The sequence below is a fragment of the Phragmites australis genome, chromosome 9, assembly GCF_958298935.1.
Source record: "Phragmites australis chromosome 9, lpPhrAust1.1, whole genome shotgun sequence".
Classification (NCBI taxonomy): domain Eukaryota; kingdom Viridiplantae; phylum Streptophyta; class Magnoliopsida; order Poales; family Poaceae; genus Phragmites; species Phragmites australis.
Genome location: NC_084929.1, coordinates 32,443,288 through 32,459,098, shown reverse-complemented (window position 1 = coordinate 32,459,098; position 15,811 = coordinate 32,443,288). Strand labels below are relative to the sequence as shown.

At 45.3% G+C, this 15,811-nt stretch overlaps 3 protein-coding genes across 3 annotated transcripts; 1 reads left to right on the top strand and 2 right to left on the bottom strand.

The window, feature by feature from the left end:
• Window positions 1-304: 304 nt before the first annotated feature.
• Window positions 305-1,075, bottom strand: LOC133928161 (vegetative cell wall protein gp1-like; the record flags this gene model as incomplete). The annotated part of the gene is made up of 1 exon (XM_062374412.1): window positions 305-1,075. A coding segment is annotated over exon 1 (771 nt), but the record flags the coding sequence as incomplete, so codon positions are not given.
• A 7,986-nt stretch (window positions 1,076-9,061) lies between these two features.
• Window positions 9,062-9,718, top strand: LOC133929873 (uncharacterized). Its single transcript, XM_062376628.1, has one exon. It carries the CDS (start codon window positions 9,117-9,119, stop codon window positions 9,444-9,446), a length of 330 nt encoding a protein of 109 aa, XP_062232612.1. The 5' UTR covers window positions 9,062-9,116; the 3' UTR covers window positions 9,447-9,718.
• A 2,201-nt stretch (window positions 9,719-11,919) lies between these two features.
• Window positions 11,920-15,569, bottom strand: LOC133929227 (transcription factor VOZ1-like). Its single transcript, XM_062375903.1, has 4 exons — window positions 15,208-15,569; window positions 14,814-15,125; window positions 12,986-13,511; window positions 11,920-12,893 (listed from the first exon to the last, which is right to left on the bottom strand). Exons 1-4 carry the CDS (start codon window positions 15,463-15,465, stop codon window positions 12,238-12,240), a joined length of 1,752 nt encoding a protein of 583 aa, XP_062231887.1. The 5' UTR covers window positions 15,466-15,569; the 3' UTR covers window positions 11,920-12,237.
• Window positions 15,570-15,811: the final 242 nt, after the last annotated feature.

The window sequence follows — 15,811 nt, the reverse complement described above, 5'->3', positions numbered from 1 at the left end:
ATGGCGCAGGGATCACCGGCGGCGATGGCGATGGCGTCGGCGTCGATGGTGCAGGGATCACTGGCGGCGACGGCGACGGCGACGGTGTTGATGGCGCAGGCAACGGCGTCGGTGTTGATGGAGGCGGCGTCACCGGCGGAGATGGGGACGGTGCTGACGGTGGCGGCATCTCCGGTGGAGATGGGAACGGTGTTGACGGTGCTGGGGTCAACGGTGCAGGTGGAGAATGTAAGGGCGGCTGCGGTGCAGCTGGTGTCACCGGTGGCTGCTGGGGAGGAGAAGACGGCGGCGGAGCAGTAGGTGTCACTGGTGTCTGCGGGGGAGGAAAAGGCGGCGGCGGAGCAACTGGTGTCACTGGTGGATGCGGTGTAGGAGGAGACGCTGGCGGAGCAGCAGGTGTAACTTGCGGCGGTGGAGAAGATGCTGGCGGGTCAGCTAGTGGCGGTGACGGCTGCGGAGGAGGAGAAGAAGCCGGCGGATCAGCTGGTGACGCTGGCGGCTGCGGCGGAGAAGGACCCGGCGGAGCAGATGGAGTCGCTGGTGGCTGCAGGGGAGGTGATGACGGCGGGGCGGGTGGCGTGACTGGCGACTGCGGTGGAGCGCTTGGCGTCACTGGCGGCTGCGGGGGTGGCGAAGAAGCCGGAGGAGCATCTGGCTCCACCGGCGGCGGGGGCGGAGGCGAAGATGCGGGCGGAGAAGCGGGAGTTGTTGGCGGCTGCGCGGGAGGAGGAAAAGCCGGCGGAGCAGCCGGAGTCGCTGGCTGCTGCGGCGGCGGTGAAGATGCCGGCGGAGCAGCCGGCGTCACCGGCGGTGGCTCGGGAGGTGCAGCTGCTGGCGGGGCAGGTGGAAACACCGGCGGCGGTGAAGCTGGCGTTTGGTGCGGCGGAGCAGCCGGTACAACGGGTGGCGTCGGCGGCGGAGTCGATGAAGGCGGCGGCGACGACAGGTCTGAATTAGCAAATGGAGGCCACGGGCCGGGATTTGTAGCAGATGGAGGAGTCGGGGCTGTAGTGAACGGAGGCGACGGTTCGGGAGTAGATGGAGGCGACGGAACACTAGACGGAGGGACGGACATGGCGGCGCAACTGCACCGTCGACAGATACGGTGGGAGCAAGGAGATCGAAGAGGTGATGCTGCAGAGGATTCCGTGGGTTTTGAAGGCGCTCGCGTATATCTTTACCGTGGACGCTTCCAATATCTCAACCACCTCAAAATGTTTGGATAGTCCTTCGTGCTTAAAATTCCAACAAACTATATACGATTTTATGTAGGCAAAAATCCAAAAATAGATAATATATTTGGTCGTATTTACCGAAATAAATAATATATAATTATATTTATAAATTTAGCATCCGTATTTAACATCTTATTTACTAAAAACTATAAACAATACCATATTTAGCAACTCTTGTTGCCATGAACATGAACAACCAGCCCTCCGTTAACTCCTGTTGCCATAAATATAAACAGTAACCGTATTGATTAAATTTCGTTTCCCCTCTTTTTCAAAACGGTTATCTTCTGTTACTCTAAAATTTTTAAATTTTTTTTACGTGTTCCATAATCCATATGCAATATATTTTATCTGGATTCACTAAATTCCTTTGTATATTTTAAACTAAAATTATTCAAAAAAATTATTTTTATAACTTCAACAATTGTTAGTGCTCAAATAAATACCCAAAAATCTTGAAAAATTCACTAATATTCTTCTTATGTGATGGACTAATTTCTAAAATTATTTTTAGCCCTAGTTTATATGATAAAAATGAGTTCCTTTGTAATACTCTATTTATATACATTTTTATCATTTTATGTGATATTCTTCTTTTAATTCAATTTGAATTCAAATAAAATTCAAATATCTTATTATTTTTATCCCGTTAATATACTAACCTTTTAACTATATTTTTGAAAAACGTGGGTATACTAACACGTCTCTTGAACGGTACAAACAGTAGACGAGCAGGTTAATTTGCTCCTCTTGATGTTAGTTTCAGAAGGAAGAAAAACAAACATGACGAGCAGACTAAGCAAGGAGTATCTCTTCTCTCGGTATACCGCCGCCGTGTCTGCTCCGGCGAGCCTGGCACGTCAGAAGATCAGCGTCCACGACAGCTCCTCCCTCGTGGCCACCCGCACCACTCCACTCCACCGTCCATCAAAGCCGACCACGACAGCCAGCGGCAGGACGAAGCCGGATGCGCCAGCAGCGGCGGCAGAGTGTCATGGGCATGGCCCGTGGAGGGCCTTTCCCGTGCCGGGCCGACCCAGGCGCAATTCGGCTATCATGCCGGTCCGGCTCTCCCGATGTGCCGCAGATTGAAGCCTGGCACGGCCCAATAGTTCGTGTGGCTCGGGTTCGGGTCGTGCCAGCCAGGCCGTGGGCTTGCCCAATAAGTCGGCCTCTATTACTTTTTTCTTCTTCTTTTCCGTTCGTTTTTTAGATCAAGAAGCGTACAGCTCCGGGCGCGTTTTTGTGCGCGAGCTCTGTTGGTAAGTGGATTCATGGTTGCGTTACGGCTCGGTTACGACTTACAAAAGCAAAGTTTTTTTCCATGTTAATTGTATTATGGCTGTCTATTTTAGACGCATAGAAATGGAGGCAACTCCAAACTGCCATCTGATTTGGTAGGCAGTGGTGGAGCTAAAATTTGATCTCTATGTATATCCGTTGAAATTTTTTTAATCTAATATACAAGTAAAAAAAATACTAAAATTATAATGCAAATATATTAAAAGTTCTTAATATCGTAAATTCAACAAATAAATTTAAAACTTACGAAAAGTATAATATAAGTAGTTCAAATATGAAATAAAATCTTACATAGATATAAGATTACAACTCTAATTTATATTTTCTCATGACCATGAAAGCCAAGATTGTATCATCTATGGCCATACCAAAGTAAAGCAGCTACAATGCAAATCGATCCGTAGGGGAGAGAGAAAGTAGTATGGTTAGATTCACATGCTAGAGCAACCGAACACGGAGCAAAGATTCCATATTTCGGTTTGAACACAGGGGAATAGAAAATTGCCTCAGAGATAGAGGACGAGCCAGCGCATAGGTGGTCTTAGGCCGACAACAAGGGATAGTAGGAGTAACGAAGAGGTCTCAGAAACTCGCAAAATGGAACCCCCTGACCCCGCCTACCTTTTCCTCGGCGGCATTGGGACGGGTAACCTCCATAGCGACCTTCTCATCGGCGTCGGGCAGGCACCCTCAGGCTAGCAATTCGCAAGAGAGAGAGCTGGAGCAGGGGCAGGGCTAGGGATGATAATGGATCGGATTAGATATAGATGAAGTAGAACCGTGTCTGACCAGCAATCCGATTCGGGTTATTCAACCCGTGCCTGTAAAGGATGGCGGGCACAATATTATGCATGTGCTCGTGTATGTGCCCGTCGGGTACCCGAAACTCATGGGTCATCCGTGGATATTTGATTGCAACTGCAATGGCCCATTAACTCAGGTCACAACGGCTCGGGCAGGCCAGCTTCGTTGGCACGTAGGAGGCCTCGGTGGCGCACCTCGCCAGTGGCGGCTCTGGCGATGGGTTCAGTCGGATCAAGGCAGCACAAGCACCAGCGAGCGATGGTGAATGCATTGGAAAGGACCTCAACCATTGAACCTGGCCGGAAGATGGCCAACGTCAAGTGAGGGTTAGCGGCGACTCTCGGCTATGCGGTCAGCCGCGATGGTGGCAGGCCGAGGCCAGACCAATGTGTCTACAAGCATGTACGAGGTCAGCTGGAGCTCATTGTGCGCTAAAAGGGTCGGAAGGCGTGCTGTGGCGGCGTGTTGACGTGGGGGGTGGGGGGGGGGGTAGAAGATGGTCATCGGACTTGGGGAAGAAGGTGGTGGCACGCGAAATCCACGAGGAAACTGACGGGATCCGACCGGGGAAGCTCGGGCGACACACATCGGTGTGGAGAGGACTCATCCTTGCCGTCCTTTGTGACCTATCCTCGCTGTGAACCCATCCCCACCGTCATGAATCTTTGACACACGGGTGCAGTCTTTTGACGCCTCCATCTCCCTCAGCAACAAGCATTGGCTAGATCTGGACGCCCACTCACCTTCTCGCTACCGACGGGGGTTGCCTTAGCAATGACAGCATCAAGAGGGGCAGCGTCCAACACCATTGGCTTCAGCCTCAGCGACGCTAGCCTACTCATCCCCTGAGCCTAAGGACCATCAAGGCGGTCGGAGCCCAAAGATCCAGCCGGAGCCCGGTGTTGAGAATGACCTGAGATCCATCAAGGTGGCCTGAGCCCGATGTTGAGGATGAAGGCTGCACACTCGAGGCTGTCGGTGAGAAAGCGACGGGTGGAGCATCCGGTTGAGCTAAGGGGCTCTTGCCTCTTGGTGGTTCTCTCGTTAGATCTGAGCGAGAGTGAGAAATGGCGGGGGGGGGGGGGGGGAGAGGGAGGTAGCATGACTGGTGACTGCAGGAGAAGATAAGGTCAGGGGTTCGCGAGCTCACGATGGCATTTTGGGTCTGCCCGTGGGTACCCGCGGGTAAAGATACATACCCGTGCTCGACCCACTCTCTCACGGGTACCCGACCCGCTTTGCCCGTTGGCAAAAAGGTATGCCTATACTCGTGCCCGTCGGGCGTGGTACCCGTGGTACCCAAACTAGCGGGCAGGATTGCCATCCCTAGGCAGGGCAGCAGCGGTAGGATCTAGATGATAGTGGTGCTGGATCTGGATGGGGGATCATGTCTCCCTTTTTCCGTTTGAAACGGGCCATGCAGAGAGAGAATCAAACTATAGCGGTAGAAATCCCCAGCATGGCAGGTCGGTAGAATATGCCGAGATGGAGATGGGACATTGGTGATTTTCGAATTTTGGGACAACGGGAGCTTTTGAGCTGAGCCTTTTCTTGCTTGGTTGGCCGTGGGCTGGGTAGTGGGAACTACTAACAAAAAAATGGGTTGAAATCATAAGTAGTCTTAGACCTATTCAGACTATCATGTAGCTCCGCCCATGTTGATAGGATATGGATATAGATCTAGAACAGAAAAGAGAGGCCTAGGAGAGTTGTCATGAGGAAGAACAAGAATAAGAAGGAAGGAGAGGGAGGACCGGCAAGAGCAACGTGCTCCTGGTTTTTTATTTCACTTCATCGCTGCCTCGTACATGAGCGAGTTCAACAACTTAAGTATACGTCCACTGAGAACCAAGCCTTGACTTTATGGTAGGTAATATACCTATCAACACTAGGACGTTTGTGGTCACTTTATTGATCTTTAAATTTCACATCTCTAATCTTCAATAAGTGTTATGTGAGTACGTGCGTGTGTTGGTGTGAATGTATGTTCAAGAGTTGTACTTGTGTTAAAAAAAAAAGTACACGACCACTGCCACATGCAAAGCGGAAACTGAGGATAAGCTTTCTATTGCCGGAGTCTCTACAGCACAGAGCGTGCCGCCCTCTTTACGCCTTTCTTGAGCGCGCCTGATAACACGCTTTCTCTTGCGTCCCACGCATGCAGTGGTCATAACAGTGCCAAATTAGTACCGGTAGTCGTCACTCATCAGAAGGAACCGCTTCATTTGCTCTCCACGTTGTTGGTTATATATTTGGCCACTTTTCCTTGTTTCTGCCGTTCCAAAGTCTCCTCGCCTTCCCTCGGCATGCACTTTTTGGTCACAGGACGCTCGGTCGAATTTGCAAGGCGTGTCAATTTCTCGTCCTGACAACATGCCGTAGACCGGCTCGTGAGGATCCGGACCATAAATTCCTGATAGTGAGCTTGAGTTGGGTAGTACAACTACATCTGATCCGATTCTGCGTTCATGATAATGTTTAGTAGTTGGCGTCCAGAAGATACTGTTAAGTTCACCTGCTCGCGACTGCAAAGTGGACTCATCTAACAACCAGCTGCTGAAGCTTGGATTTGTGGCAAATATGAATTAACTTGCGATCAGTTTGTTATACGAGACTAACCGCGTTTCGCTTGACAAACTAGTGACTGGTGAATTCATTCATGAATCGGGATATGGATGGAGTTGGGTCCCGTGATATGGTAGAGAAAATTCCACTAACCCTTGCTTATGTATGGTCAATCAAGATCATTCATTTGTATTAAGATTTATATTAGAAGAATAAAAAAAATACGAGAATCAACAGACAGATAAATATTAAGTGAGAGAAATGTACAACTAAAATAGACCGTACGTGCGCAAGGATGTACAGAGTTTCATTTCCCATCATATACATGTTCCTTCTTAGATATTGAAGGGCCCATAGGGCAAGGTTAAAAAATCATCGAAACCGCTGAATATTCGTAAAAATAGATCAATTTGGTCCACACCAAATTCTAAATTCGACTAGTTTTTGAATTTAAATTCAAAAAAAATTATTTTTAAAACAAATCATAAAAATTCTAAAAATAGTAGAGACAATTCTAAAACCCTCTATGATTTTTTTTTTAAAAATAACATCGTTTGTATCATATCTTATATAGAGAAAGTTTGAAAAATAAAAAATACTGAAATGAGCCGCATGAACATGGTGATTTGACTCATCATGTTAAGAAAAAACTTAACTTGTAAACAATTTTTTTTAGGACGCATCTTAAGAGGATCTTCAAAATATTTTCACTTTATTTAGAGTTTTATTAATTTCTTCATGATTTTTTACAAAAATCACAAGCATAAAGTGAACATGATAAGAAATAGCACTATTATTAACTTTTTCATGTATAGTATTACTTTTCCTATGTAAATCATAGTATAAGTAAACTAATAAAAGTGGTTTCATTAATTTTGGTGGTGTGATGGGTTAGTTATGAATTAATGTAGTTGCACCACATTTACACAATCTTGCATGTTACAATAACTATTTCATGAGTTCATGTATTTTTAAAAGACATAGGATCATGTAATAAGACTAAAAAATTGGTTTCATGATTTTTAGATTAGCAAAGAATTAACTATGAATTTAACTAGATTTAGCAAATATATTTTCTCACAGAAAATATATAAAATTTTCATGAGTATAAATGCTTTTATCATGTAGATCATGTTACAAGGAAAAAAAAATTGTTTGACTTGATTTGAAGTTCAGATGAATTAGTTATCGATTTTACAGAGTTGAACTATTTTTTAGTTTTTCTTGAAAAATTTCACTAAAATTCGATAAAACTAAGCGGTTTTCGATGAAATTCAAGCGATTTTCTATCACAAATGAAATATGAAAATTACGGTCAGCTTTTGATGTAATTCGAGCAGGTTCCAATGGAATTCGAGCGGTTATCAAATAGTCAGTTCGGACGAATTTTAAGTGAAATCGTTGGAAACGGTTTTCGATCCTAAACGAATTTTTGAACCTTCCCGTAGGGTAGAGCACATTCGAGTGGGAGTACAACTTTGAATACTGTAGCTGGTGTAATGGTGTCTACTTGGTACTACTAGTCCAGGATTTTAGCTGCAAGTGTGCTGTGGCGTCTGCACTCAGCAGCCGCCTGCAGCTTGCAATGATCCTGGGCTGCACTACCATAACTGGGGTGGTCCTCACTAATTATGCATTTAAACTCGTACGATCATTGCAGCTAATGATGAGACTAACAACTTTCCAGCAAGGATACAAGATTAAAGAAATATTATTCTCTTTTTTTCTTTTGATGAAGGTTATCAACTGGACTAGGAACTGTAATAGCATTTTGGCTGGACATTCATTACTGAGTCTAGTAGCATGCTTAATTCTGATCTCAAACGTTATTACCCCTGCGATAAAACAAAGGTGGCACTTTTAGGTTCCGTGTAGTCGAATAATAGCCAGCAATGTCTTTTTATTATATTTTATAAGATTGAACACAGAAACTACTACTGATAGATTTATCCTGAAAAGTTATTTCATATTATAGTAGGTTTATTTTTTAAATACATATTATAGTAGTACAAATAAGTGTCAATTTTATGCTTGACGATCGTGACGATGTCAAAAATATTTTTTTTTGCCAAAATCCAACACCGCAGATAAGAAAAATCATAGCAACTAGAGAGATGCAATTAAGGGAGCTCTACCGTCTCTGCCGGCGATACTGCTGGTGCGCCTTGTCTCAGACGGTCTTTTTGGCATCAGGGGCGCCTTGTCTCAGACGGTCTTTTTGCCCTTTCGATCATCGATACTGCTGGGGCGGACCACGGTTTCCTCGTCGGCTTGGTAGTTTTAGGTCGTGGCGAGTTTCCCACCAACGACAGCGAGGCAGCGACGGCATCATCGATGAGAAATAAGTCCCTCCAACTTCTTCCCTGTCTCGACGTTGCTCACTCCAATGCCACTAGGGAGTCAGTGAGGGAGGGGCCATTTGCATATGAATTTGGTTTTTCAAATCTAGGGGCCTGTATAGGAGTAGGTTACTGTCCAATGCTTCGGCTTTTAGTGGCGGTTTCACCGGTAGCAATAAGAAAGAGCGGCTGTCACCAGTGACGGATCCGATCGGGTGTTGAGGATTTCGTGTTCCATCTTTTCGTTCCGTAGAGGTTTCCTTTCTTCATCTTCTTAGAGCAGCAACAGTGGGTCAACAATTAGTTAAAAACATGGCGTTACCTCGACCGTGGGCTTTCAACGGATCTTTTGCCTCGCCTCTTGCAGTGGGCTTCAATGGCGGTTCTCGTAGCCCTGTGGGGTGTTTGGTGCGGGTGCATGAGTAGGAGTGGCCTGGAAGCTACTCTTCTTCATCAGCGGTTGCTACAGACTACAGAGTCGATGATGGTGAGCTCCTCCAGACGGTTGTGAGAGCGATGGAAAAGAAGAGGTTTCAGAACTTTCTTTGTGATTTATGTTTTTCATTGTCCCTTCCCGTTGAATATTGTACTCTGTATTGTTTTTTCTTAGCTAATGAATATCAGATATCCGGTAAAACGACTTTTTTTTACCAGCGGAGTACTAGTACTTTATCAGAGTAGCATTAGATCCTAATTTTCGGAACTCGCAGCAATTAGCAGGTGGTACGGGCATGCACGGCCACTCATGCTCTCTCACTCTCAGCCTCGCTAAGCTCGATATATAATAATTGACCAATTAACCACCTCGGCCTCTCTCTCTCTCTCTCTCTCACGCGCAGGCACACCTGCCTCTCTTCCTCCACCTCCAGCCATGGACATGGACAGCGATCCGTTCACGCCGACCCAATCTTCCTACTTCTCGGGCTGCATGGCATCCCCCTCGTGGCTGCCGCCGGGCGTGCGCCGGAGCCCCGCGCGCTTCCAACTGCTCGCCCGCGACGACGCCGGCCGCGGCGGCCGGCGCGCGTGGAGAGGGCTGCTCAGGAGGCTGGTGCGGGAGAGCAAGAGCATCTGCAACCCGAGCAGGGCGCCCGTCGCCAGCTGCTTCAAGTACGACGCCGACAGCTACGCCAAGAACTTCGACGACGGCTGCTGGCAGCCCTGCGCCGCCGCCGCCGCCGACGAGCCGGCGACCGGCTGATCGATACACTGGAGAAGGCTAGCTAGCTTCCTATTTATATTTTTTCCCCTCTTCTATTTTTGTTGATTCAGTTGTAGATGTCGATCTTGAGACGGTGGTTGCAGCGCCGGTGTCGCGCGCGGATGATGCTTTCACCGGTCGTTGCTTGTACAGAGGATGGAGATGTCTCAAGCAGAGTTGTTCCTTGCCAAATTCTCTCTCTGTGTGCCTCTCGTTCTCGATTCCCCTTTCTTGTGAACTGTGATATTCTGAGAACTGTTATCGTACCACCCAAAAAGAGAAAACAAAATTCAGCTCACAGTCCTAGAAAGCACTCGCCAGAAAAGAATTTGGTCGGAAGGGAACTAGAACGATCGATAGACGAATTGTTTAACAGAAAAGTGAGCGAAACGCAACGTGGCGCAGATCAACCACCTCGAGAAAATCATACACCTCGAGGAAGCGAAGAGTAAATGATTACGTGCTTAAAAATGATTTTATAGTGATTTATTAGAATAAATTATATAAAGGAAGTAATTTTGTGTGAAAAATGAATTAGAGGAAGCTGAGGTTTTAACTCATTTTTTAGTTTATTTTAGAGAATTATTCCTATAGATTCTACTAAGAGAGTTTAAAGCTAAAAGCTGCTGTTTGACAAAGCTCTCATTGATTTCAGTCGGAAAATTACTCTGTAAATTCTGCCAAACAGTCACTACCTCTCACAAACTGATAAAAAGGTGAGCGGTGATCCTCTACTACCCGTTCTCAAATAGATGTGATTTTAGGAATTTGATTATATTTTTAAATAGATGTCGTTTTAGGTTTTTAAGGGGTGTTTTACTATAGTGCTTATATAAATGTGATTGATTAGTAGCTTATGTATCATTGATTAAATATTAGAGAAATCGAGAAATGTAAATATATCATATATATATATATATTTATAGAATAATTTATTATAAACTTGTTTCGTGCGTTGAAGACTAAAACGACGTCTTAAAAAAACAGTAATAGTAGTCAGCATTACTAGACTCGAGTACGTACTAAACCGCGTGGAATTCGATGGAATTGCATTTGATGCTAGGACTGATACTACCGTTTCTTTAAGGCAGCACCGATACAATACAACGAATTCTGGTCTGGAAGAGGACGACCTTTTGGATCCCTGCCCATGTTTGGTCATTCCGATCCGTCTTACCTGGCATTCCCGGCACAGCATTTGGTTAGTGCAGTTGGTTGGTTCGCTCTTGATTCTGATGCTATCTAAAACCCAACTACCAGGTGACAGTACCGATGATACTTATACTAATTTTAAAGGAACGAGCAACGCCACTGAGATAGGATAGTGAATAGGTACCACATCAAATTTTAGATAATATTTTTTAATTATCATTCAACATATATCTCTTCTAACTTAGATAAGATCACTTAGCTACCGATGAACAACTAACCCTAAGAACCAAGCTAGAGACTCTTGATGCAAAACGGAAATAAGAAAGAACAAACATAACAGACACATTAGCTCCAGCGGTATGATCATAAAAGCCTAGCAGTCTCACCATAAGTTGATCCGATCCAAAGATGAGGCAAATAAGAGATTTTTAACTCTGTTTCCTTGGGGGTCCGATTGCTACCCTTGGCGATCTCACTCCTGGCCACATAGAAAATAGAACAAAAAACCTCTTGGATCAACGAGATACAAAATATGAAATCCAATCAAACGATCTCCAAATTCAATAAAATTTGAACAAGAGGGTATTTGATAGGGAATTTGATTGGCAGATAGGGTGATGGTCGGGCAGATGAAACCATCCAACACCTTCTCCTCAGTTGTATCTATAGCCGCGAGGTCTGGTTCCTTCTCCTGTGACCTATGTGACTTTATCATCTCACTCCACAATCGAACACGGAGCTAGTAGATTGGTGGCTCCTGACGCGCAAGTTGTTACCAAAGGAACCCCGGCGTGGATTCGACTCCTTTTTCATTCTGGGTTGCTAGCACGATATGTTTTGTTATTTTGTATTGGTTTTACCTTTATTATCTTATGAAAATTTGTGGCTCCGTTACATATCCCGTGCTACATCTGGCTGATCACTATTTTCTTTGACAAATGTTTGGTTTGGAAACATGGTTTGGCACTAGACCACGCATTTTCCTAGCTTTGTCGGTTCGGTTCGGTTGTTTTACGCGTGTTTCATCCTATCAAAAAAAATTAGTGTTCATCGTAACGCATGGGCATTAAGCTAAGTCGAACTCCCACATCTAATTCCTATACCCTTTCCCATTCTTTCCCAAAGCACAGGGTCAGGAACTCCCACGTCTAATTCCCATACCCTTTCCCATCCTTCGCCAAACGCACAGGGTCAGGGCTTTTGGCAAGGGCGGGGAATAGACCCAATCCAAGAAAATGAACCAATTACGCTGCCATTCCGATGGGAACCACAAATATATGTGTTCACAAACCCATAACATGACTCAGCATATACAAAGATAGGAGGCAACGTAACCATCTCAATTCAGAACTCAGCCACTCACAGAAATTCTGGACTCAAAAGCCTGATATACCCGCAGCAGCTGTCTATTTATCTTACACTCGATTGGAAGCTGGGGCATCCGGACTATATTTTACAGTCAAAGCTAGCAGTGTTTCAACATGCCAGCCAGGCAGGTCCCCAGTCCCCTGCAGAACTAACCAATAATAACTAGAAAATTAAGTATAGGGCCACGGTGTTGAGCCCCACAATTTAGCCGATGCTGTTAGAGTTTGCGCCCGAGAATTTCTACAATGCATGAGCTACATATGTCCTAGCTTTAGGTCCCGTCACTTGGATTCCAATATAAGTTGCTTCTTTCGGTTGAGTAACCATGTGGAAGATGAGGTCCATAAATGTCATTTTCTGAATGTGGAAGATGAGGTCCATAAACAATGTTTTCATTTAGAAATGTCATCTGGTTCGCCTGTGGCACTGCTTGATAAGCATTCGGAGCACTAGCTTGATTGGGGTTGTTAAGAGCTGGGTAAACATTTGCATTGTTATCCTTCTGATTAGCCTTTGGCTTGCTCCTAGCAGTCCGTTTGTTTTCCACAGGACTGTCTGCTGTAAGCCTGACCATTTGCTGCTGGATTTCATTCAGCGAACTACTAGCCAGTTTTGTTTTGGCACTCCTTTTAGCGTCAGAAGACTTGAACTCAAGCCGGTACAAGGCAAGAGCATCAGAATCATTGATCTCATACTCAAAAAGATGCCACTCAAAGTTGCTGGATGGTTGTGGGTCCATGTAATAGGACCTCTTCAGACCCCCAAAATCTTTCATGACCTGCTTCCTTGATTCATGCCATCCGCGTCCACTGTAATCTGGCAATGACCTTTGCTTCCGGTTGCCACTCTCAAAAGCCCTTCTTGGAGTGTCAAAGAACAGCCATTCTCTAAGAGATTCGCCCTCCAGAAGAGAAAGATCGAAAAGTTCTGCAACAACAGCACGGAACAAACAGTTAGCACAATAATTTATTACTATGATCATTAACCTAACATGGCAACACTAATATAACCAAACTCACCAGGTGCATTCCATGGTGATTTAGAAGTTGCAGCCCCTTCACAAACAGGAATACCAACATTCTTTCCTTGGACTTTTGCAACAAGAGCAGTAAACAGCGTCCCATCTTTCAAATCAATACCTCTTGGACGCATCACCGGTCTTGTTCCAAGACCATCATCATTCAAAGCCAAACCAGCATGGTAAGGGTTGCAGTAATCTTGACATTCTTCCGACCCTCCTACAGGTCGACCACAGTCCCAGAGTGCACATTTTGGCCCCAAATACTGAGACGGTGATGGACACATTGTTGCAAGCAAGTCTGACATGTGGACAAAAACATCTCCGGTATCTTGCACAGAGTTATTCGCATCAACACATGAATTAGAAGGTGGCAGATCTAATGGCAAATTGAACTGTTGATGTTCCAGCTGACCGATCGTGTGCAGGTTATTGAAGTGATCTTGGTTTGAACCAGGAAGGTTTATTTTGTAATCATCATCACGAAGAAAATAGTCAATACTGAGTTCATGGTCTATATAGTACATCTGCAGTCAAAGGTAAGACAAAGGTTCGTTTAAGCTATCAATAGAGAAGGGAAGATTAACATGAACAGAAAACACAACAAGCCAACAAATGAAATGGAATGCACAGATCACAGGATACATGCACATACAGACCAGCACATTGCGTGATTCACAATTTTACGTGTGCCAGCATATGATGAGCAAAGAGTAGCAGTGCCGCAAAAGTATCATACGATGTACATATGATCCTTTGTCATATTGGAAAGGTGCATAAGATAGATCAGAGAAGGTAGTAGGATGGCACAATTTAGAACCTAACAATTGGATCAGAAACTCGGAATTTGGACAAGTAATAAATGTAGCAAATCTGGTTCAGCTAGAGATACAGAAACATCAAGCGAGTCCTAAACATGTAATTTCTAGAGACAACCATTGTTTCCCGTTTACTACTAGCTTAACCACACAAGAATTATACTGTTGTGACATGTGCTCCTCAGAAGATTAGAGATATAGTACCAGCACATTTACTCAACATGCATCAATAGATTTGTCTATGTTATACTGAAGTACAACACTCCAGTATTTGACACTGCAAGTTGAAACAAAGTAATCACTCGTTTGCACCTAAAGGAGCCTAAGTTAGCCTATGGTGCTGATCTTTACTAAGATCTACAAAAACAAAGCATACAAAAACTTATTTCTTAACAAAAGTGAGGTTGATAAAACCACAAATGAAGGACATGACACAATATAATGTTGGTAAGATTTTTATCAACAACAAATTTAGATATTGATTAGCAAAATATAAAGCAAATACTGAACAAATGAACAAGGAAAAAGGTTCATAAGTAGTTCAAACCATCGAAGATGAGTCTGTTACTAAACATATCCATTAAGGAAACAGATTGAATGAATTATTGTGCAAAATTGCAATTTCACAGCATGCATGCAGAATTCCAGTTGACATCTTTTTGAATTTGATGATTATCAACAGTAATTGAATGACAGCACTCAATTCATGACCAACCAACGCATAAATTTCCTCTAGCGCAAAATGCCTCAATGAAACATCAACGTAATTGGCAGATCACTTGAGGGATACACTCTATCCAATGAAAGTCACATGGTTGGAAAGACTACATGACACATCGGAATGTATTAGCAAATGGTCATGCTAATCCATAACGGGTGAACTTCACAGACAACACAAAGTTAGCAACACATCAACAAAAACCTAGAAGTCTCACTTCTTAGCTCCTTCACATGATCAATCAGGAAAAAAAAAACAATTTACAACTCGATCACTGAAAATGCAAATGATACCTGATCATTGAACATTGCATCAGCAACAGCAGCCACTTCTCCACAATCTCCCTGCGCTCCCTGAGTCAGAGACCGCTGTGCGGGAGCAGCGCCCCCAGCCACAGCATCACACTGCTGATCGGGATAGGGCATCCGCCCGTCCTGCCCGTGCTCGTGCTCGTGGCTCTGATGAGAAGCCGGCACCTGCAGCGGCGATCGGGGCACCACCAGCTTGCTGGTGGCGTCGTCCTCCTCCTCGGTCAACGCCAGCTGCAGCAGCCGCAGCGTCTCCGACGGCGGATCCGAGGCCTCTCGGTTGCCCCCCTGCGAGTTCTGCGCGCACCATGAAGACCAGTCAGCACCAATCTACCGCGCATGAAAGGGAAAGAGGAGAGACTAGGGTTTGGGGACGTGCCTGGAGGGAGGAGGCGGGGGAGGGGACACTGAGCTCGGCGCGCCACTCGCGGAGCATCTGGTGGACCTGCTCCTCGAGGACGGCGGCGTCGGCGGAGCGGCTCTCCTTGCGCGCGGACTGGAGGCCGGAGAACATCTCCTGGAGGTCGTCCACGCGGGTCTTGGCGCGGTCGCGGAACTGCCGGTGACGCATCGACGAGCGGGAACCCTTGCCCCCCGACGCGGGGTGGGCAGCGCCGGCGGCCGGATCGCCCGCCATCACGCTGATCACGGCGGCGCTGGTGGCGGGTGCTGGGTTGAGGAGGGGTGGGGGGAGATTGGCTCGATTCGCCTTTCGAGTTGGTTCGCAAAGAATTCTTTTATCTTTCCTTCTTAAAAAAAGAAAAATTGATCTCCTAAAATTGGTGTGACTTGGATGCTATATTAATCATTCTTTATCATATATTTCATATAGACTAGTTTATAATAAAATTTATGATTCAGCTTTTTTACCTAATACAAAATTTTACTATAAACCAAAGGTCGATTAACTTGGAATATATTATGAAAGTCACACCAACTTTAAGATATATGGTCAAACTTCCCTTAAAAAATGTTTTTATTGA

What these genes read in the sequence shown, in the direction of transcription:
- LOC133929873 (XM_062376628.1), top strand. Translation starts at nt 9,117, where the DNA reads ATGGACATGGACAGCGATCCGTTCACGCCGACCCAATCTTCCTACTTC.
- LOC133929227 (XM_062375903.1), bottom strand. Translation starts at nt 15,465, where the DNA reads ATGGCGGGCGATCCGGCCGCCGGCGCTGCCCACCCCGCGTCGGGGGGC. An exon ending in ATGCAATGTTCAATGATCAG is followed by an intron (nt 13,512 to 14,813) that starts GTATCATTTGCA and finishes CTTTGACTGCAG; the next exon opens with ATGTACTATATAGACCATGA. An exon ending in ATCACCATGGAATGCACCTG is followed by an intron (nt 12,894 to 12,985) that starts GTGAGTTTGGTT and finishes CTGTTGTTGCAG; the next exon opens with AACTTTTCGATCTTTCTCTT.